A 23,391-nucleotide genomic window follows, 5' to 3' on the forward strand; every position below is an offset into this window, starting at 1 on the left:
TATTATTGCGAATAATAATACTGGGGGACAATCGCAATAATAAGAACTCGAATTTTGAAATCTGAAACATATATTTGTTTGTAGCTTGTCCTGTAGTCGCAATAATTATTCTAACATTTTTGTTTGTCATGTCGAAATTGCAATAATAAATGCACGCAATAGTTTCCAAATTTACTATACTATTAGTTCTTTATTTCATTGCAGATACACAATGGGAAGGAAACAAATACTATATGTAATTATTTGTTTCAATACATTAGCAACAATATGCGGGAATATACTACACCATCCATGCAGCTTTTTTCCAAGATGTAAATGCAGCTTAGAACATCCTAAAAACGATGTAAGGGCCGATTGCTCACATATACAGCTGAAAAGGATCCCAAACGTTCCAAGTTATGTTACAAAGTTGATCCTAAAAAATAACCTCATTGATGAAATACCAAATGGTGTCTTTTCCACCAATACATTCCTCACTGAAATAGACTTGTCTAATAATAGGATTCATAGACTTACAGAAATGTCGTTGAACGGTCTTCAAAATTTACTAAAATTAAGCTTGCAAAACAATGATTTGTCGAGAGGAAAGCATTCGTTTGATGCGAAAACGTTTTCACATTTACAGAGTTTGAAATATTTAAACTTGAAAAATAATTTCGTTGAAAACTATCACCCAGACATTTCAAAACTAATTTCACTTGAAAGTTTACATATTGACTTCTTGTCAAAGGGAATTTCCGTTATGAGCAAACAATATAGTAAACTGAAAAAATTGGCAATGCTCGATCTTTCAGGGTCATCTGGAAATTGTTCACTACCAATTTTGAAAAACGAATCCTTCCAGTTTATTTCTCAGGTTCAACATTTAGATATATCAACCTGCAAGATTCAACAAATTCATAAAGGAGCATTGACCATTTTGAAAAATATAACATATCTAGACGTATCAAATAATACGTGCATTAAATTCGAAGGATTGGAAAACATTACAAGTGATTTACAATTTTCGAACATTAACATTCTTAAGGTTAACTATCTTCACAAAATTGAGGATCTGACTACAGTTTTAGAAACGTCTCATATTAAGGGTTTACATAACACTTCCCTTCAATATGTGTTTGCCGATGGTAATCGTCTACAAACTATAGAGAAAAACACATTGACATATCTTCCAAAATCACTTAAGTTTTTATCCGTTAGACGAAATCCTTTGAAGTTTGGATACTATATATTAGATATACTTCCGCTTACTAATTTAGAAACTGCAGACGTTTCAGATCTTTATCGTCATAAAACAGACCTTAATCCCGAAAAATGCATTTTTCATTCAATATGCACATACAAAGAAGACTCTGTCAATGAACCCAGTTATATTGACCAAAGTGGGATCTCCTCACTTTATGTTCAAGACGAGACCAGAAAAGGGGATATTCCAGATCTCTTTAATCTTGCTGAAATACCGATTCCAAAAAATTTGAAACACCTAAATTACAGCTCTGCAAGTCTGATAATGGATGTATCTAAGTTAATGCTTTCAAGAAACAAGCTAGAGACCGTTGATTTTAGTAATAACGTATTGCATTCATTGATTGGTCCTATCTACAATGTAGACAGTCTAAAAATTCTAAACGTGTCTACTAATTTCTGCAGCAATATTTCAAAATTCTTCTTTAGCTCTGATTTTAAAAACTTAGAGCGTTTAAACTTTCAAAATAATTTACTTGGTTATGTACTTCCTGACGATATCGATGGTAACATTTTTCATAATTTGGAATCGCTTACTGAGCTCGTGCTTTCTAAAAATAGAATTCCAAATCTACCGGAGAATATATTCAAATCACAAAGAAATCTACAAAAACTTGATTTAAGTGAAAATATGTTTACAGACATAACTTTTCGTGTATCACACATGATGCATTTACAGGAATTAAATTTGAGTGGAAACAGAATAACGATTGTCGGTGACTCTATTTCATCACAATGGGAATCTTTAGCCAGAAAACATAACTTGTCTGTGGATTTGACTGAAAACTTGTTGGAATGTAATTGTATATCAATCAAGTTTATTGAATGGATGACAACCACCAATGTCCGTCTAAAGAATATAAAAAAGTATAAGTGCATGTTATGGAATCGATCAACCATTATTCTTCATAATCCAAGGGAAACTTACAATTTATTAAAGAGACATTGCATATCATATGAACCATTAGAAATAGCCTTAGTTTCGGCTATTTTACTATGTATTATACTTATTATGGCATCACTCATTTACAGATACAGATGGAAGCTTCGTTACTTATATTACATCGTGAAAGTAAAGTATAGCAGCTTACATTCGGAAAATGAGGAAGAATATTCTTACATGTATGGAGCATTTGTATCTTATGCAGATGAAGATCGAATGTTTGTTCACAATACGCTTCTACAAAAACTTGAAGTTGAAAACGGAATTCAATTATGCCTACACAAGAGAAATTTCCTGCCCGGAAATGACATTGCTACTAATATCACATCCGCAATTCATAACAGTCGCAAAACTCTAGTGATAATGTCTCATAACTTTTTAAAATCATACTGGTGCATGTTCGAATATAATATGGCTCGAATGGAAAGCATATACGAACGAAGAAACGAAAACGTGCTTTTCTTAATGTTTTATGAACAAATGTCTTCATGTGACCTTCCGCTGAATGTGCTTGAAATGATTCAATCCAATTCATATATAGAATATCCGAATGATGAATATGGGGATACAGTTTTTTGGGACCAGTTGGTAAATGCCTTAAAATAAAATGTACAAAACGGAATATTTTGATTTATCTCACTCTGCTTACCTATAAAGAAATAAGCTGAAGATACCAAGGTGACATTCAAAACTCTTCCTTCTACATGTTCTAAGAGAAAATGACAACGCCATAGGAAACGAAAATACAACAAAAGATAGGACAAAAAAGTCCACAAAATGCTCCATAGAAAACAATAGACTGATAAACACAAACCATAGCAAAACCAGGGGTAGATTTTATGTGCTCCTAAAGGTTAAGGAAATCCGGCTCCACATGTGGAACCCGTCATGTTGATCATAGAATTTACAAACAAAGATGATAAGTCTCATTCGGTGATGTCAAAGTCGATAAAGGAGAAAGTCACATGTGACACGTAGATGTGCTGTAAACATGCACGTTGTATGTTTGATGTCGTTGTTGTTCTTATCTTATCTCTTTTTTTTTGTTGTAGCTCGATTCACGTCTTATTGGCATGTATATTTGTATTTAATTTGCACCCACTATGTTTACATTTATGAGTTAAAATCTCTTCATTTGTTCAATTAAACATTTATCAAAAATGTAGAAAATTCCTTTCAAACTGAGTTGATATATACAGCAAAGTTCGCCGACACTGCAAATATGCAAACTGATAATGTATCTGAAATCGAAAATACTCATATAGTGTTTTGGTTTTACTTCTCCAGTTATTTTTCTAAAGAATATTTTGTTCCAAGGTACTCTTTCTCTCGTTTACGGATATGTATTATTTATTATGTTTAACACCAAGCTGATAATAGTTCACGCATATTCAGTACGAGAACAAATTAACAATAAAAAAAATAAATACAATAGGTTGGTCCGGCAAAAGGTGGTCAATTTAGGTAATTACCTAAGAATTTGGAAGGCCTTTAGGAAATGAGGGTATATTGGACAAAGACAGAAATTGAGCTTTGCAGCAGGCAACATACGGACCCCTTAAAGAGTTGATGCAAGGGTTCTTCTCGTGTAAAGAGTATGGCTTTATATACACAAGACATCAAATTTAACGTCCACATTCTAGCTATAAAACCAGGTTTAAACCACCATCTTCTACATAAGGAAATGCCTGTACCAAGTCAGGAATATGACATATGTTTCAGTTCGTTTTGATGAGTTTGAGCTTTTGATTTTGCCATTTGATAAAGGATTTTTCGTTTTCAATTTTCCTTGGAGTTCCGTATTTTTGTAATTTTATTGTTTTCTGACCGTACCTGGCTAAAAATCTATACATCCCGCACAGCCAAAATTAACGCTCACTTTTCAAGGATTAACTGGCGGTCGGAATAAGACGAAGGATGACCATATTTCTATACCCCACGCAAATGAAGATATAAATACAAATGCTCAGTCATTTTGAAGCTTTTTGATACATTGAATCCGAAAATTTATCGGTTTTTATGATTGGAATATAGATAAATATTATTTTAGGGGGAATGACGTCTTATGGGAAATGCTGAAGACCCATTGGTGGCCTTGGGTTTTTTTCTGCTCTTTGGTCGGATTGTTTTCTCTTTGACACGTTCCCAATTTCCATTCTCAATTTTATCTTTTAATTATTTTGATTTTGTCTTTACAGCGAAGAACAAATGGTCGTATTGAATATAATTTATTTGCAATAATTTAATTCACTAATTCAAAATACATATAAAGTAAGCTGGGAATTATTCAATTACTCAGTCGGTATTGGTAACAGTCAACTGACATGTTTACTCTGTGCTGATCAAAAACGATTGATCGATTTTCTAATATCATTTTGTCAGCCTCTTATTTTTTACGTCCATAGCCTAGTGCACCTTCAAATAGCTAGTCATAAATTCAAATATTTATTTTAGATTATCGAAAGTGAGTCAATTATTGTTTATATCAGGTAAGAATATATATAAAAAATGCATCTTTTTTTTTTCATTGAATTTGTATTTTTTGTAAATGTATCTGATATCAATCAAATTTCATCGTGTATTAAATTATACATCCTTTTTCCTCTCAATATATCTTATACAAAATTAAAAATTTCATGTTTAAGTAATATCTTTATGGAATATATCTTTTACTATTGAATTAATATAATAATAATTAAAATATTCCTCATAAAATTTAATGATATTATTGTAAATGTGAAATAACATCAACGGTACCAATTTTGCTGCACCAGATGCGCAGTTCGACAATTTATGTCTCTTCTGCTGGAGGCCAAAATATTTGAAATCCAAAACCTAAATCAAAAGTAGAGGTTCTGATAAATTCATAAAGCATTATGAGGAATATGCATTCCTTATTAAAAAAAAAAAAACCAAATTTCAATACAAAATATTCGTAGTTTCATTTATCAATTGTAGGTGCTTTTTTTTTCTTACTTATTTCGTCTAAACGTTTTTGCGTTGTTCATGTAATTAAAATTACACAAGCATGAAACATTTTGTTAGATTCATACTGGACGCTGAAGTTTTGTATCTTTTATTTACTTTACAGTTTTTCCTATAATTGTCTTCGTGGTATTATGTTTCTTTAATTGGTATGAGTTTTGAAATGACAGTGTACATGTATTTATACATCCCGCTATCGTGTATCTAATTTTGAGCGTTCCTGGTGCATGTAGTGATAGCTGTTTTCCACTCGTTCCTTTGGTTGATAACGTTTGATTTTTTGATTTTTTTTTAAGCCTTCCCCTTTTTGGAGTCAGTACTTTTGTTATACTTTTTTTATATATATACATGTATAATGAAAGAGTATAATTATTGTTATTGCTCTGACCCTCTGCGAGCGGCTTAAATTCCTCAAAACTAGTTGAATAATTGAATGTCTATTTATTTGAAATCAACTTCTTTTTTAGAAAAAAAAATCTTGATTAATGAATTAGTGCATACGTGTTTTACTTAAGTCATGTAATGCAATTGAAAATGAGAAATATTTTATTTCGTATTGCAGTAGAACTCAACCATAAGGCTAGCTTTGGTAAAAAAAATATATACAGAAAATTATTAAAAGACTTTTCCAACTCTAACAGAAAGGATCATGAAACCATAAAATGTATTCTCTGTCAACACAAGCATGCTATCCTATATCATTAGTACTAAGTTTTGTCACAAATTTTATCACAATAAAATTTTGAATTTCATTTAATAAAAGTTACAAGAAATAAAATAAATATTTACATTATGGTATTACTTTCAATGGAAGTTATGACATAATTAAAGCATTAACGCAAATGACCCTATAGTTAGTTGTCTAACATTGGTATCGTTTCGGGTTTTCTTAAAGAATACATGTCTTCAGCCATGACTGAGGGCCTGGATGGGGTTTACCGAATAGTTTACAGGCAAAAAGTGCCTAGTTTCTATAAAAAATATAAAATAAGATATTGAGAAAAAAAAGGCAAAAAAAAAGGAGAATAATATGTGCTACGATATACAGAATAGAGAATAATGGGCAAAATAAATAAAGAATAGAGAAAAATAATCTAGAAATAAGATAAAGATTAAAGAAATAAGGGACCCCCATACAACCCTCGTGTATTTTTTATCAATTTCTAACTAATAACTTTGAATTCCAGTAATGGCTGCAGTAAAATTATTGAGAATATGGATTTTGTTGATGTCGATTGTAATGATATATGGTAAGTATACTTAAAGCTTAAGGTATAAAACTTTGTTGATGTCGATTGTAATGATATATGGTGTATATTTAAAGCTTAAGGTATAAAACTTTGATGAGAGTTATACATTTACCCAGAATATCAAGCACGTAAGGCTAATGGCACCGACCATCCATCGTGTGTGTGTGTGTGTGTGTGGTTGGGGTTGGGGAGAGAGTACATGTTTTACGTCTTTTATAAAAACTACTTTTTGTATAACTTACAGGGACGAGACATTTTTTCCCCCTCTAGTTTTTAATGGAAACACACTGTCCTGTTAGAGAAATTCGTAACCAAATAATTTATTAATACAAAAAAAACACCCGAAAATGTCTGAAATATGCTTAATTTTCTTGGAAAAAAAAGTTTTGTCGGCTTAGTTTTTATTCCTTTTGTTGCATCTGTGATTTTTTTTTAACTTTTAAGCATGACTTACATATGATACACCATTATTAAAAATACCTTCAATTAATTATGTGTTTATAAGCTGTCTATGTTTTAGGATTTGGAGCCTATTTTCATATTAATTACATAAAAACGGATTATTATGGTGCCACTGACTACTGCAAAGGTATTGGTATGCAATTGGCCAAGATAGATAATATCGGACTGCACAAATCAGCTGAACAGTTCCTTCTTGGCCAGTAAGTTTTAGATGAAAAACAGAACAAAATCAATATGTTGGTGTGTGGTTTGAGGATATTTGTTTGTAAACATTGAACATTGAACAAAACACCATATTCCCCTATAAACATCTGTCTACCTTGTGCGATTTAGCGCGCAGTCTATGCAACGTTTCAATACTTCTTACACAACAACATTTCAATGCTTCTTACACAGCAATAGTATTGTTAAGTCAGGTTTAAGCCTATTTATTCCAGCAGATAATTACAACAGAAAAAAAACAGGTATTATAAAAAAAATACTACTTATGCATACCATGGAATTATAAAATCAGGTGGATTATCAGGATATAAGAAATTGCATGTACCTGAAGATATATTTTTAGTAAATAAAACAAAAAAACATATGCAGTGGAACAAAATATTAATTTATCTTGCCTTAGTGATAATTATATGAATGATTCGATCACAAACATATCGATTTTGCTGCGTTTGAAGATCTTGCAAAATGTATCTAGACTAGCCTTCATCATGATTGATCTAGACTGGGCCTCATCACAAATGCTGTAGACTGTGCTTCAACACGAATGCTCTAGACTGAGCATCCAAGCAAACACTCTGGACTGGCTTCATCACGAAAGCATCCCAAAAGCCTTCACTGCGAATGCTCTAGATTGGACTTTATCACCTATGCTTTGAACGATACCGCATAAACTAACTTTTATTGCCACAGCTTTAGAGTAGCCTTCATTACTAACATTTCGAGTCATTAAGAAAGTAAAAAAATAATGAAAATACAAAAAGAAGGAAAAAAATAGAAGGAAAACCCCCATGCAAAGATAGATAAGTTCATGTTTTCCTGAAGTACTAGTAATAAGTGTTTTAAAACTTAGAAAAAAAGACCAAAATCTAAATGTTACTAATGAGTCATAACTAGTTCAAAGAAACCGACAACATGGCGTCTGGATATATAGGGAAAGTGTTCCAAAAATACATATGTATAGATTTGTTTTGACGTTTTCATATTGCATCTGTTATATATGTATGTAGTTCCTTAGAAATTAAAGTTTGCTTATTTCTAAATATTCTCTTTGAATGGACATTTGACAAAATGATAATAGACAGTTCTAATAAAAAGTTAATTGAGTATTTTGAATTACAAAGGATTTCTTTATATTCTAATTTGATAGCTAATAGCTAAAATACAAATATTAGAAGCAAACATCTGTATGGATTATAGTATTGACGTTACAAATTTTCTTTAACTATCAACTTAACTATCATTTCTCTAGGGTAAACAGTCAGAATGAATATTATCTATTAAAAAATAGATTTTCTGCTTTAGATAAATGTTTTCAAGTTAATTGTCGCCCAGAAATCTATTTTTTACATTGTTGTGTTCCCTTTTAAAGTCTATCATTATATATTCTTATATATCATGTATATATAAGTTGTATTACTTATAATGACCTCTTGTTACACATTGTACAAGCAAAGGTTTCATTGGTTTCAAATTAAAGAAAATGCATTGGTGTTTCTTTAAATTTCTTAAGATAAATAATTTATTATAAAGCGGAGTGAAAAAATGGTTTGTTTCTATTGACATAAATTATAAACAGCATTGATTAAATAAAAAAAAACAAATATTCTTTACAGAATACTATTGAACAAAACATATGTTTTAAAAGTTGAAAATAGCTGCTTGTTCCGAAGAAAATAAAAAAAAACATGCTACCGTCCTTAAAAGATGAACGGTTGGTGCCTAACCTAATACGATAAGAAGGAAAAAAACCTAGATGGAAAAACCCCCATGCAAAGATAGATAAGTTTTTGTTTTCCTGTTGTAATAAGTGTTTTAAAACTTTAAAAAAAGACCAAAATCTAAATGTTACTTATAAGTCATAACTAGTTCAAAGGCACCGACAACACGGCGTCTGGATACATAGGGGAAGTGTTCCAAAATACAAATGTATAGATTTGTGTTGACGTTTTTATATTGCATCTGCTATATGTGTATGTAGTTCCTTAGAAATTAAAGTTTGCTTATTTCTAAATATTCTATTTGAATGGACATTTGACAAAATGATAATAGACAGTTCTAATAAAAAGTTAATTGAGTATTTTGAATTACAAATAATTTCTTTATATTCTAGTTTGATAGCTAATAGCTAAATACAAATATTAGAAACAAACATCTGTATGGATTATAGTATTGACGTTACAAATATTCTTTAACTATTATTTCTCTAGGGTAAACAGTCAGAATGAATATCATCTATTAAAACTAGATTTTCTGCTTAAGATGAATTTTTTCAAGTTATTTGTCGCCCAGAAATCTATTTTTTACATTGTTGTGTTCCCTTTTAAAGTTTATCATTATATATACTTATATATATAAGTTGTATTACTTATAATGACCTCTTGTTACACATTGTACAAGCAAAGGTTTCATTGGTTTCAAATTAAAGAAAATGCATTGGTGTTTCTTTAAATTTCTGAAAATTGATAATTTATTATAAAGCGGGGTGAAACAATGGTTTGTTTCTATTGACATAAATTATAAACAGAATTGATTAAATAAAATAACAAGTATTTTTTACTGTATACTATTGAACAAAACATATTTTTTAAAAGTTAAAAATAGCTACTTGTTCCGAAGAAAATAAAATAACATGCTACCGTCCTTAAAAGATGAATGGTTGGTGCCTAACCTTTTAATAAAAACACATATATGTAATAATGATTCAAATATATACTGCAGCAATGTACTGATTATTGGTGAGAATAAGGCGAACTCGAACTGTAACTCGATGGTTATAGCCAGACCGTTAGGAACCATGTACAATAACAACTCAAAAATAGACACATGTGCTCTTGTGAGTCTTAAAACTGACAGAAGACCAAACTCTCACAAAAGTATTTAACCTTAAATTCATATTACGTTCGGATGTTCGGGTAACATTTTATTTTTGTGTATGCACTTTTTAACTTTTTTTTAAATTTGATTTATATTGAGTGCATTACGTGTAGTTAACTATTTCCTCCATGAAAGAATATTGTAACTTTTTAGATGAAACATTTCAGACAAATAGCTGAAAGAGTGTGGATGTCATTAACATGTCCAACTTTTCCCTGCCAATGGGGTGATGGAGACTTACTTGATTGGTCAAATTGGCAAACAGCTGATGAACCGATTTATGAATGTGTTGTATTCGAATACGAACTATCTGCTTTTCCAACTTGGCGATCAAGAAAGTGTTTAGATCGGTACATTTCGTTGTGCTTAGGTAATCAATTATGTTTTAAAAGAAATGTGAAGTGGTATTAAACATTACAAATACGATATACAGTGTAACAGTGTCAAGGGATCGATTCAACGGGGAGGAAGGAGAACGGAAGAGCATCCGGAAATGTTTACACTGTAAAGGGCCGAATGAGTTTTTACGGAAATGAATACTTCCTTTTTGAAAAGGCGGGTCTGTTGAAAAATTTTGTGAAAGCTTAATTTCTTACATTACTTACCTGAACAGCTGCTTTCCCATTTTATTTCATATGTCATTGTAATGGATAAAAAGGATATTACTTACTTATAGTTACTTATAGTTGATTTCCAGTACAGGATCCCTCAAGGTTCCTCTTCACCAGACTCGTAATTTAATGTTTTTCTATTACTGTTTTGTCCGTGACTTCCCGATATTTCTGCTCTGTAGTCATTATAGTATATCTCTTCGTCTGACCAAAATTTGTTTAATCGGTTTTTAAATGCATTTATTGATGGTGACTTTGTTATTTTATCTGGTAGTTTGTTCCAGGTTTTAGCAATTCTAACAGAGAAAGAGTGTTTACGGATATTGGTTTGGAATCTTTGATGAATGACTTTATTACTGTTGGTCCTGCTACTGAATCTTTGTTGAGAATCGTCTGCCGTTCTTAAAAATGAGCTTACTTCTTCATTCATTGTTTTGAAGGTTTCAATCATATCCCCTCTTATTCTCCTATACGATAATGTTAGTAAGCCTAGTTTTTTAAGTCGCTCTGGGTAGCTCATGTCTTTACGACCTGGTAATTGTTTTGTTACCCTTCTTTGGACACCTTCTATTTGTCGATATCTTTTTTCCTGTATGGGGACCAGACTGAGCTGGCATAATCTAGATGGGTTCTAACCATGGTTTTGTATAATGGCATGAATGTCTCAATTCCCAAGTACTTAAATGTTCTTCTAAGAACTGCAAATATGGAGTTAGCCTTGTTCACTTTTTCACTTATGTGATTTTCAAAGGTGAGTTCTGAGTCAATAAGGATTCCTATATCTTTTTCCTCTTTAACCTGTGCTATTGGATGGTTTAGAAGACTATAATTTGATGGTTGGTCAGTGCTATTAGATTTCTTACATATTTTCATATATTTACATTTTTCCGGGTGAAATTTGAGTAGCCATTTGTCACTCCAGGATTCCATCTTGTTAAGGTCTTCTTGTAGAATTTGTCTGTCATTCTGGGTTTTTATTATTCTAAAGATACTAGGTATGAGAAAAATATTCAACAGTATATCAGACAACACCAACCACCAGCACCGAACTCCTCGAAGAAAATAGACATACAAACAACAAAAACTACAAAAAACAAACTTGGTTCATGTAGCTTGAGTTGATACAGGCACGACATTGAAAGGGTTAAACCAGTCTTACGTGCACACAAACCTCTCGCTTTGATTCAAAACTAAAAGTAGGGGTGTAAAAAAAAACGATCGTATAGCACTCTTTCATATGTAGCAGCCAACGAAAAAGGTTGGTTGAAGTAATAAATAACTGATTAAAAGTATTTACCCTAAGCAGAGATATGAAAGTTGATAGACGTAAAGGTTTGATCCAAAGATGTTTGAATTAATAAACCCCTTGTCCTTTCATGAGTGTTCGTTTGAAAATTTACAAAAGATCAACCAAAAAGAGTGTAATATTTGAATTGGTATGTTTGGTTTAATTGGAGAAAACAAACAGCAGGGCGTGAATAGTGATTCCGGAACCGTCTCAAAATGTTACGGAAATATCAAGTTTTTCGAAATGCCATGCGCATGAGCAAATAGTGGGCTTATAATTTGGAAAAATGTCAGGTTTAATGATTTATTTTGTTGGAAAACTGCCGAAAGATTAAAATATTATAATAAAAGAATGTGACAGTTATTTGACGAATATTACTGGACTGAAATTTTTGTATCATTAGTATGTACGGTAAAATCCCTTTTTTTTTATTAGCTCCCGCTCAGCCTTCCTTTAGCTTTCTCTCTGGATTGTACAACTTCTATGACGCTTCAGTAGAATGTCAGGCTATAGGAGGACAACTTGCTGTGTTAAACAATCCTGAAGTAATGAACCGCGTCATGGATGAGCTATATGGCATGTAAGTAACGATATAATGCAATATATTTAGTTCTGATGCTAAATATTTCAAAGTGCTTTCAAATTGGTGAATCATATTTTAGTATACAACAAAATGTAGCACTGAATATGAAAGTTTTATATATTGTTTCAAAGTAAAGTCGTTTGTTTTAAAACGGTCTTTCTTATAAATTTTTATTAGGAGCAACCAAAGGAAAAAAAACATGAAAAGAAAAGCATAGGTTTTAAAATTGATTTTTTATCATTCCCCATCGAATATTTTATTCTATCCAGACTGAGTGTCTTATGCAAATGAATAAAAGGACACGTGGGTTCTATGTCCATAAGACAGTTTCTCGAATATTTGCCAACAGCCTAAATTCTTCAAACAACAAAAAGCTAAGGTAAAGTAATACAAAGAATAGAGAATAATGGGGAAAACATATACAGGAAAGAAATAAATGACCTAAAAAATAAAGAATACAAAACAAAAAGGACCATTCATCCAGACCCTCTCGTAACAGGAGCGAAAATACACACATGTTAGTCCAGAGCAAAAAAATCAAACAATACAACTACACGGCTGTCATTGGGTATATCGAGAAAAATTATCGTGAAAGAATAAATCACGGCGGTCAAGTCGGTTGCGATTTGATTGTGAAAGATCTGGTATATAACGTGAAGGAAATCTTATCGAGAAGACCCGTGTAATGTTAACGTCATTAAATAATCTAATTCTATGAATAATTATGACAAATTGTGGAAAAATAAAACTGTTTGTCAAAATGGTTCAACATTATGATTAGTATCCGAAAAAAATCAAGGTTTAAAAGTACACCGTTTTTGACAAAACCACAAAAGACAGATTGCTCCTCGAAAATTCAAAGAAATAAAAATGTAAACAAACATGGTTCTTTTCATATTTTGAAAATATCGTTCCATATTACTGTTTAAAATGGTTCTTAGAGTCATTTGATTTAGTTTAGTTTAATCAGAAACTTTGCAAAATGGGAATATTTGTAAAAATTTGATATTTCGGATCGTGAAAGATCGGGTATGGCTTTTTGATGATCGTGGAAAGGATCGTGAAAGATCTGTTGCCGCTCATTCGTCATTGCAAATATCAAAAAAAAAACAAAAAAAACGATGAAATTATTTTTTAAACACATGATAATATATATTTTGTAATTAAAAGATTGGATTTGCATGACTTATTCAGCTTCACTTTTGTTTGCAAATAGGGCTATGCTAGTATAATTCCAAAGGAAATGATTATTTGATAATACCACACCGACTAGTTGTATTATAACAATAAAAGTAGAAAAATAACGCGAATATAAATCGTCGCGAATATGTAAAATTTGTTCTTTCTTATTTAACTATAGTGACATATACACTTTCCTGGTAAAATTCAAAACAAGTAAAATAAAAATACAAGGATATAAAAAAAATGAAAACGTTAAAAAACCTTAAGTGTCCGAATCGCATTTCTGGTCCCATCCGGATAACATGCATGAGGAGCGCCAAAAGTCCAAAACCTGAAAGCTGGATGCACATATATTGAACCACGTCAAGAGTTATACGACCAAATGGAACATAGATAAAATTATATATAAACAAAGTCACACCTAGAATCTAAAACTCAAGACCATCCTGTATTATTTGTGAAGTAGTCACGATCCCATCGCAATGCTTGACCACCGTTAGTTACTCTTTCACGATCATTTTTCTCGATATACAGAATGACACCCGTGAACATTATAAAGATTAAATCAATCATTTTCATTATATATTAGGACTATTACAAACGACATATGGATTGGATTGTATGGTAACGGGACCAACTTGGTCTGGCAAAACATGGCTGAGGTAGTATCTTACGCCAACTGGAATACTTCTGCACCACAAAGTTATACTGGGGTAGCAGTTGTGATGACCAAATCGGACTTCACATGGCGAGGACAACAGATGACAGATCGAACAGGCCATGCTTTATGTCAAGGTTTAACCAAAATAAATGCTTGAATTTTATGCAGATAAATACATTTACTATTTAAGGGACAAAGTGAAATAAGTTTAGTGTAGATTTTTTTAGACAAAAATGTTGACATTAAAATCTTACGATTTCGACTTCAACTCGAAAATAGAACTTATTTTTGATATTTCGACTTTTTAAATTTAAATTTATACTTTTAAGAGGATTGTTATGGCCAAACGTGGCCTAAAAAAAATGCAAAACATCAAACTTACATATCAAATCACGTGGAAATTTTCAATATGTCTGTCCAAAGTCAGAGATTCAAAATGTTGAATTTTTTACTTTTGAAATCCCCATCATGAACATATTTGATAATACTAGTACTCAATAATACTCGTCGATAATTAATGATTATTTATGTATAGATTAAAAAACATCTATAACATATTTTGTAGGGGAATGGGAAAACAGTTTTTTACAATTATACCATGGACTTTAAAAAGAAAGAAAGCAAGACTGGCCGCGCGCAGTCGTCTGAATGTTTAGACTTAGGAACAACATAGTCAGCGCGTGGCTACTAAGATAAACTGCCCGTTTTTCTCTAGTCGATATAAATGAATGCCTAGGGTGGGAATCGAACTCACGTACTCCAACTCAGTGGTCCTATTTTTTCAAATGATCAAAGTTTCGCTCCAGGAACATAAAACAAAAACATATATATAATATACTAAACTAGAAAAATATAATTTAGGTAGTTTGATAACCTTGCTTTTTGGTTATTAAGATGTATACTTGGGCTGCATCCCCATGGGCTCCATTGTACAGCTATGCGTTAAACAATTGATTTGCAATACACTGCTGACATCTCGAATTTAACGAGGATGAAAATTATACCATACATACTTATGGTATAATTTTTAGTGTACAGCTATTGACTTATTGTTACTTAAAACATTTTTTTTTTTTCAATTTAAAACCAAATAATGTATTTCAAAGATGCATACCCCCTCCCAAAGATGAATGGTCGGTGCCTAAGACTACACCTTTATTTTTATTTTCTTATCTTATAGTCAACTATCTTCCAGTAGTGTCAGGTTTGACATACGCAGAAGCCAAAGCTGAGTGTTTGAAGTATGCATTACATCCTGCTCTTCTGAGAACTCAAGAGGAAGACATTATCGCTAAAAATGCGCTAAATACACCAAAGTAAGTAATACCATAACTAATATTTCATTTCAACTGCTTATGCTAATATTGAACTTATATGTATAATACATATGTTCGCCACTGGCAGTCAGCAGGGTTTAAGAACATTTGTTGTTCGACCTGTTAGTCAAATGCATTTTGTTAAAATATACTTTTTCACTTGTTTGGTCTTTTGAAAAATGTTGTTTGTGCTGTATTTAGACCCCTCTATCAAGAAATTTGTTTTGCATGCACACGTATAAAAATTGCGGTATTTATCCAACGCAATCATAGATTTGAACGTTGTTTTTAATTTAGACTTGTAAATACATATATTTATATGTATAAAAACAATCGTAAACCAAAACACTTGAATAAAAACTTTTTATTAGATATATAAATAAGAAGATGATTTATGAATTCTTTAAAGCCAGTACAATACACCACATCATCTACCAACATTCGACTCGTTCTATAAAAAGTACAATCGAAAATTAACAACAATGTACAATGCATGGCACAGACCTATACAATATCAAATTTGACAATTTAACATGACGTTCTGCATTTATATGAAATGTTATGATATATGTACATGTAGCTGGATTCTGTATGTTTTACCTTAACTACATATGTACAATATGAGCAAAAAGTGGGAGGGGCGCACGTAAATCTGGTTTTAATAACTGCATGCATCTGTGGCACCGTGGCAACTCCGTCTGCATTGTGTCTAACCACTTAGACCACTCGGTGATATATATAATAATAATAATAATATAAAATCTTAAAAATTTGTTCAATGCATCATGAACATCTTTTTACATGTTATAAAGTTTATAACCACTGAAAGATGACCATCCATTTGCATACATGTACTGCCCTTTGTGTCCGGCTTGGATCCTAACAAGTACTTTGTCGCCTTTTTTAATTTCAAGAACAACGTTTTGACTTCTCGAAGGATGATCTTCTACACTTACTGCCGATACATAGTTTCTTGCAACAATATTTCCGTTAAGAGTAAGTTCAGTGAAAAAACTTTTCCTCTGCTGACCAAGAAAAGATGTAAACCCCGTTGGAAGGAGCAGTAAAAATACCAGTGGATGAGTCGTATCCATTTCCCAAGTTCGTTATGACTGTGTTATATACTACAACAGACTTTGAAGGGATGTTTTTCAACGCAACTGAATTTTTAGCCATAAACGCAACTTTATCTGGTTCTGAAAGAAATAAAAAAGTTATATCATATTTTTAATAACATTAATCCAACTAACAATCCTGGCAATCAATCAATCATATATACGTCTTAATAATACTCGTGAAGAAGATGAAACCACTTTAATTTCGAGTCTGCAAAGTGAAATAGAGCAACCTGTTTTAAATATACCAATTTCATTCTCTCGCGATCAAAAATCACAAATGTAGAATTGTTTATATATTGATATTCAAAATCTGCGTATTTATATCTTAAGTTCATCCTAATATAAAAATAAGGAGATGAGGTATGATTCCCAAATGAGACAACTATCTACCAAAGTTCAGATAAAGTGGATGTAAGCAATTATAGGCAACCGTACGACCTTCAACAATGAGAAAAACCCATACCGTATAGTCGGCTATAAAAGTCCTCGACATGAAAATTATAAAACAATTAAATTGAGAAAACAGACGACCTGATTTATAAAAAAATTGTGTACGTAAAACAAATATGACAGACATGAACCAACTAAAACCACTGAACTACAGGCCCCTGACTTGGGATAGGCACATAAAGAATGTGGCTGTGTTAACCTACATGTACCCTAACCTGGTACAGTTATGTAACTGCACAACATAAGAACAAACTATAAAAATCAGTTGAAAAAGGCTTAACCCACCAGGTCGATACAAAGCAGAAAAAATATCAAACATAAATACAGACCGGAAGTGACAGGGTATTTATCCATCCCTCATCCTTAACAACAAAAAATACACTAAGTACAGATCTACTCAGTAAGAAATACTAAATATTTTCAAGTATTACAAATATCAATATAAAGAGATATTGAGAATTCTACAATTTATAAAACTAATGAAAACAACGCCCCCTCCAGCCAGAAAAAAATAATAAGAAGAGAAAAAAATATCTCTGTTGCAACATACAGTTCCGATCATAAAAATAGTCTAACAATAATTCAAGCTCAATACGACCTGAGCCGAGACTTAATCGAATGGTTCTGTGCCAATATCCTTTCGAATCTTTGTACCAAGCGAGCGATAGTTGGCGGCAGAATATAACGACTGGATTATTTAGATTTAGTCTATACTATACCTGAACCTCTTCCTGTACAATCACATTTTCCATCATTGTCTTCGACGAGTTTAAGCTGGTATTGGATACTCTTCATTAGATTAGCATTTCTGGATCGGGATTTAAGGCCTGTTGCCATTAATGTGGAAACACATGCCAGTAGGATAACCTTAAATATACTGAAACAGGAGCAAAGTCTTAATTAGAAATTTGTTTTTATCTTTTAGGAATTCTTGTATTAATGTTTTGTCTTGTTAACCAGATATTTTGCTTTATCATTCCGATAGTTAAGGTAAAATTATAAATTGCCAAAGACACAATTTTGATATAAAAATAGAACCATGAATCCTGGTTTAAGCTTAAAGCACTTTTGATTCTGGCGTAGTCGACTAGAATAACATAGATGGATCTAAAAAGCTTCTGTATATTCCGAATTCAATGCAATGTACTGATGGTATAGAGTACTCGATGATTACTTTAATGAAGGACAAATAAATGATGTTTACCTGCATTTTGTAGTAGGATACTTTAATAAAAAACCAAAACTATAATCTTTCTTGCGATATTAATCATGTTACATTTATTATTCAATTGAATAACAACACATTGAAATAACTTTAGAATTACCTATTTTTTTTATTTTATATAACTCTTTCTTTGGTATGAAAATATAAAGAAGCATTCGATAATTGGTGGGGATAATACATAATTGTTAATATAAAAAAGGACGCAAGAGAGATCAGGGGAGGTGTTTGTTTTTTAAAAAGAACATCGTTTAATCTCTACGAACTATTGTTTACACATGTTTTTATTATAAATGTAAGAATGATAATATTTACCTCAATTAAACAATCCGATGCATCGTGAGAAAAGAGTGCCACGCTTTTTTTGCTAGTTAAAAAGTTCTTGTAATAACTTTCTTAGGGGTCTTTGGTGGCCTGTTGCAAGGTAAATTCTCTCCAATATACCTGTTTTTAAATTGCAATCTTAATTACTGTCGTTCATTCCAGTTGGCCTGCCTTTTAGAGCCTACCTGTTAATGTTCTTGTCTTAAATATGGATGAGGAAATTGCGTAACACGTTGCCCGACAATGACATTTACACCATTCTTGTTAAAATTTGATCTAGGCATCTGCATTATGAGAGTGTGGATGGAGGTTTACAGAATAGAGAATATTGGCAAAAAATATATAAAGAATAGAGAAAAATGGACAAAACAAAAAATAAAGAGTAGAAAGTAATGTGCTAAAGTATAAAGAATTGACAATAATGGGCAAAAATTATAAAGGATAGAGAACAATTGCCTAAAAATAATTAAAGAATACAGAAATAAAGGACCCCCATCCAGACCTTTCATTATGCACTTACATGTATATTAATGGGGATGAATTTTATTCTCGAATCATCATTCAATCATTCAATAAAATAGTCTTCCAGTTTGACGCATGTAAGATGAACCTCTAAGAAATCACGATGACATAATTATATGTGCGTTCAAGGAATTTAAATCTTAAATAAGTCATGCATATTAACAAACGGTATGGAATTATAAAAGAAGACCAACTATAAAAAGTTCAATGAAAACAAACTGAAACAAATAACATACCTCATTTAGATCTGTTGATACGCTTACTGGAACTGTTTGGTTTCCATCTGCTTCGTGGAATAATTTTTGGGGCAATATACCAAGCTAATGACACGCATGTTCCTTCATTAACACGCAATCTGATTATTGGGCAATATACCAAGCTAATGATACGCATGTTCCTTCATTAACACGCAAACTAGCCATTGTGTTAATGTAAGTTGATATCAGTCTCAATAAGGGTTAATGGCTTATAAATCAGCAACATTGTTGAATACTAGTATCAGTATGCAGAAGTTATGACAAGGTCCTCCACTTTCGAAATATATATCGGAGAATTAAAAGAAAAAAATATAAACAGGTCTTTTAATTTTAAGATTTATCAAGTCTTTCCACCTTTCTGTGGAAACACCTTTTGTTTTTGCTCTCATTAGTTTTCTTCTTCTGTCAATTTGTTTCTTGCGCTGTATTGTGGTTTCCCAATATGTCGCTTAGATATTTGGAAAATTATATCGAGCAGTAAAATGTTATTGCGCTTTTGAAACTCGCCCTGTTTAACCGTACACTTTAACTTGTAAGAGTTATCTCTCCTAACACTGTTTTTGTTGTGAGCGCATATCCTCCGTAACCCTCAACGGAATCGAATAATTTGACATTTCAAATTGCTAGTTTTAAAATCTTAAAATCTCCTGTTCAATTTTACAAACGCAATGCAAATAAAATTGAGAATGGAAACAGGGAATACGTCAAAGAGACAACAACCCGACCAAAAAGCAGAAAACAGCCAAAGGCCACCAATGGGTCTTCAACACAGCGAGAAAATCCCGCACCCGGAGCTGGGCTTCAGCTGGCCCCTAAACAATAATGTATACTAGTTCAGTTTGAAAGACTCAATATGAGAGTTAATTCCCCTTCTGTATTAGAAATAAGTGATATACTAATGTATAACATTACCCTTAAATGATAGAGACGTAGGGTATCATAATTTGAAAACCTTTGTCCACCAAAAAGAAATGAGATCAAGGTCAAATATTTAGGTCATGTTCTCAATTTTGAATTTTGCTTATGATTGATCTCTCCTGAAACTTAAAAAAAATGTTTGCATTATTGTGATGAAGATATGGTACAATTGATCTGAAACAATCCAATGACATCTTACAGGAGTTACTGCCCCTAAAATGTTTAAATTCAAGGTTGATTATTACTTCAATCTGGTACATGATTAAATCATAAGGTCTTTAGCAAAAGGTCGGGTGACATATGATCTTAAAAAATGTCAACCGAAATTACCTTGAGTAAACGGAAGTAGCCTTTTTTGCACTTCTTTCATGGAAAAGTACCAAGAAACCATATTTTTGGGGAATCGGAATACAGTTACCTATCATATGAGACCGAAAGTGACCTTCTTTGAACCGGAAATAGTAAAATATCAATATAACATCCATATATTTTGTGGAATCAATGGGAGGAAAGCTTTCATATTAAACCGGAAGTGACCTTTTTAAACCGGAAGTAACAAAATACCTCCTTATTTCAAAGAAAAGACAAAAGAAATCATATTTTTTTCGAATCCTTGTAAATAAAGTTATTATTTGACATATTCTAACCGGATGTAGAAAGTTATTATTTTAGCAAAGGTATATAAAAACCCTACATTTTATAAAATCCGTATGATATGACGACTAAAGTAACAAGGTAAACCGGAAATGGCTTCTCATCAATGATTACAAATTTAATATTGGAAAGACTTTCTATTCTTCTCTGAATAATTGGTCCTTGGTTATTTTTGGGTTGAGGGGATTTTTTAATACTTGGTCGTTCACATCTACATCTAAAGAGAGTTCTCAGAAACAAAAAAATACAGTCACATGAGGCGACAAATGCATCTTGAAGAGACTGATCATGTGATATAAGATAAACCATATGGACTGGCTATGAATAAGTTTTTACTTTTCATTTCTGATGTTCGGTTTTACTTTCGAGTTCATTTCGAATGTATACTCTAAGTTCTACCTTGGTGTTGTTTCGTATTGCAAATGTTATAAAATTGAAAAAAAAGGTTTAAATTTTTCCTCTAAACTGGTTCTGGAAGGTTCGATAACCCTTCTATTTGTTATTCCAAACCATCAATACCCAGGTTTCTAAACTTATCAAATCTCCTCGTGAGGTTTGAACAGTTAAACAAACCAATATCAAAACTTTTGATGTGTTACTGTTGTTAAACCGAGACTGGTTTGAAACCAAACAAAAATACATTGAAGAACCGAAATCAAAATAAAACTAGATTAAATGCAACAAATGCTATGATGTATGTCATATATTTAAACTATAGGTCATTGTGGCTTCTCTGTAAAGCATCTGTGAAGTTGTTTAGATCAATAATAGAAAACAGCTTTATAAGCTGATGATAGTAAATGGCCTCTTACTACAATGTTTCGTTTAACCTTATTCAATTTCTAACCGAGTGTAAAAGGATCAAAAAGATAATTGTTATATCATTTAACACAACACAAAACGTTACTGATTTTTTATTATTACCTACATGTATCTTGAAGCACTATAACAGATACTTTCTGGGTTGGATTAACACTTAAGGGAACCCAGTTTACCTGGAGCGATGGAACACCAGCACTTTTCACTGACTGGATGCAAGGTGAACCAAACAACATGGACATTGCAAAGTGTGTAATTATAGTCGGAAGTGAGTTCCGGTGGGACAGTAAAGACTGCACTAGACTGGACAATTTACTTTGTCAATGTAAGATATCATATAAAAATACGAAGATGTGGTATGATTGCAAATGAGACAACTCTCCACAAGAGACCAAATGACACAGAAATTAACAACTATAGGTCACCGTACGACCTTCAACAATGAGCAAAGCCCACACCGCATAGTCAGCTACAAAAGGTCCCGAAATGACAAACACTAACGGCCTAATTTATATACAAAATAATGAACAAAAAACATATATGTTACACAGCAACAAACAACCACTGAATTCCAGGCTCCTGACTTGGGACAGGCACATACAGAATGTGGCGGGGTTAAACTCGTTTGAAGGCGCCAACCCTCCGCTAACCTGGGATAAACGTGTGCATTTTAATAAAAGACGATTTGGGTTATATACGCTAATGAGACAGCAACCCATGCAACGACAAGTCAGCAACATACAACCGAAACCAATGGACATATGTGTATACATTTTATTAGTCTCTATTCTCATTCTTTAATTTTAAGAAAAAAAGACGTCATGAGAACACAAAATGTCGCTAAATTGTACAGTAATAGAAAAGATAACATTTTTTTTATATACAGCATTGTCAGGTCAAACTTCTTTTTCAACAGGTCTTTCTTGTTTATTTAATACTGGGTTTTCTTATCTTTTTTTTTTTAATTTGTATTCTGTTTCTTTCAAGTATGCCCTCTCTCTCTCTCTCTCTCTCTCTCTCTCTTATTTGTATTCTGTTTCATTAAAGTATGTCCTCTCTCTTTTTTTCCATGAAAAACAACTTATATTACACAATTTCCGATATTTTCAAGTGAAATATTTCAGTCTATTACGTATTACCAAGGACTATTGACATTATCGATTGTCTGGATAAGGGATGGGTGTATATGTTTTTATATTATCTTATGTTTAAGACCTTTTGTCCCAATTTTTTATATATTGTTCGCCTATTTTTATCAATTCTTTATATTTTACCATTATTCCCTGTTTTGTAAAAACCCTTCCAGATCACCATTAAAGATCAACACTAATAAACTATCTACATTGTCAAAACTTATGATGTGTTACTGTTAAACCGAAACCAAACAACAAACTATTCAAGAACCGAAATCAAAAATGAAACTAGACTGAATGCAACAAATGCTCTGATGTATGTCATATATATAACGATTTTTAACACGATCGA

At 32.0% G+C, this 23,391-nt stretch overlaps 2 protein-coding genes across 2 annotated transcripts; one reads left to right on the forward strand and one right to left on the reverse strand.

Annotated features, from left to right (window-relative positions):
- The first annotated feature begins 211 nt into the window (after positions 1-211).
- On the forward strand, positions 212-3,279 carry LOC127717557 (toll-like receptor 4). The gene has a single exon (XM_052223240.1). The coding sequence runs from the start codon at positions 212-214 to the stop codon at positions 2,792-2,794; it is 2,583 nt and encodes an 860-aa protein (XP_052079200.1). The 3' UTR covers positions 2,795-3,279.
- Positions 3,280-16,496: 13,217 nt separating this feature from the next.
- On the reverse strand, positions 16,497-19,580 carry LOC127717560 (uncharacterized). Its single transcript, XM_052223244.1, has 3 exons — positions 19,495-19,580; positions 17,910-18,067; positions 16,497-16,818 (listed from the first exon to the last, which is right to left on the reverse strand). The coding sequence occupies exons 1-3, from the start codon at positions 19,497-19,499 to the stop codon at positions 16,625-16,627; spliced, it is 357 nt and encodes a 118-aa protein (XP_052079204.1). The 5' UTR covers positions 19,500-19,580; the 3' UTR covers positions 16,497-16,624.
- Between the last annotated feature and the right edge of the window lie 3,811 nt (positions 19,581-23,391).

This window comes from Mytilus californianus, unplaced genomic scaffold (assembly GCF_021869535.1).
Source record: "Mytilus californianus isolate M0D057914Y unplaced genomic scaffold, xbMytCali1.0.p SCAF_10, whole genome shotgun sequence".
NCBI lineage: Eukaryota > Metazoa > Mollusca > Bivalvia > Mytilida > Mytilidae > Mytilus > Mytilus californianus.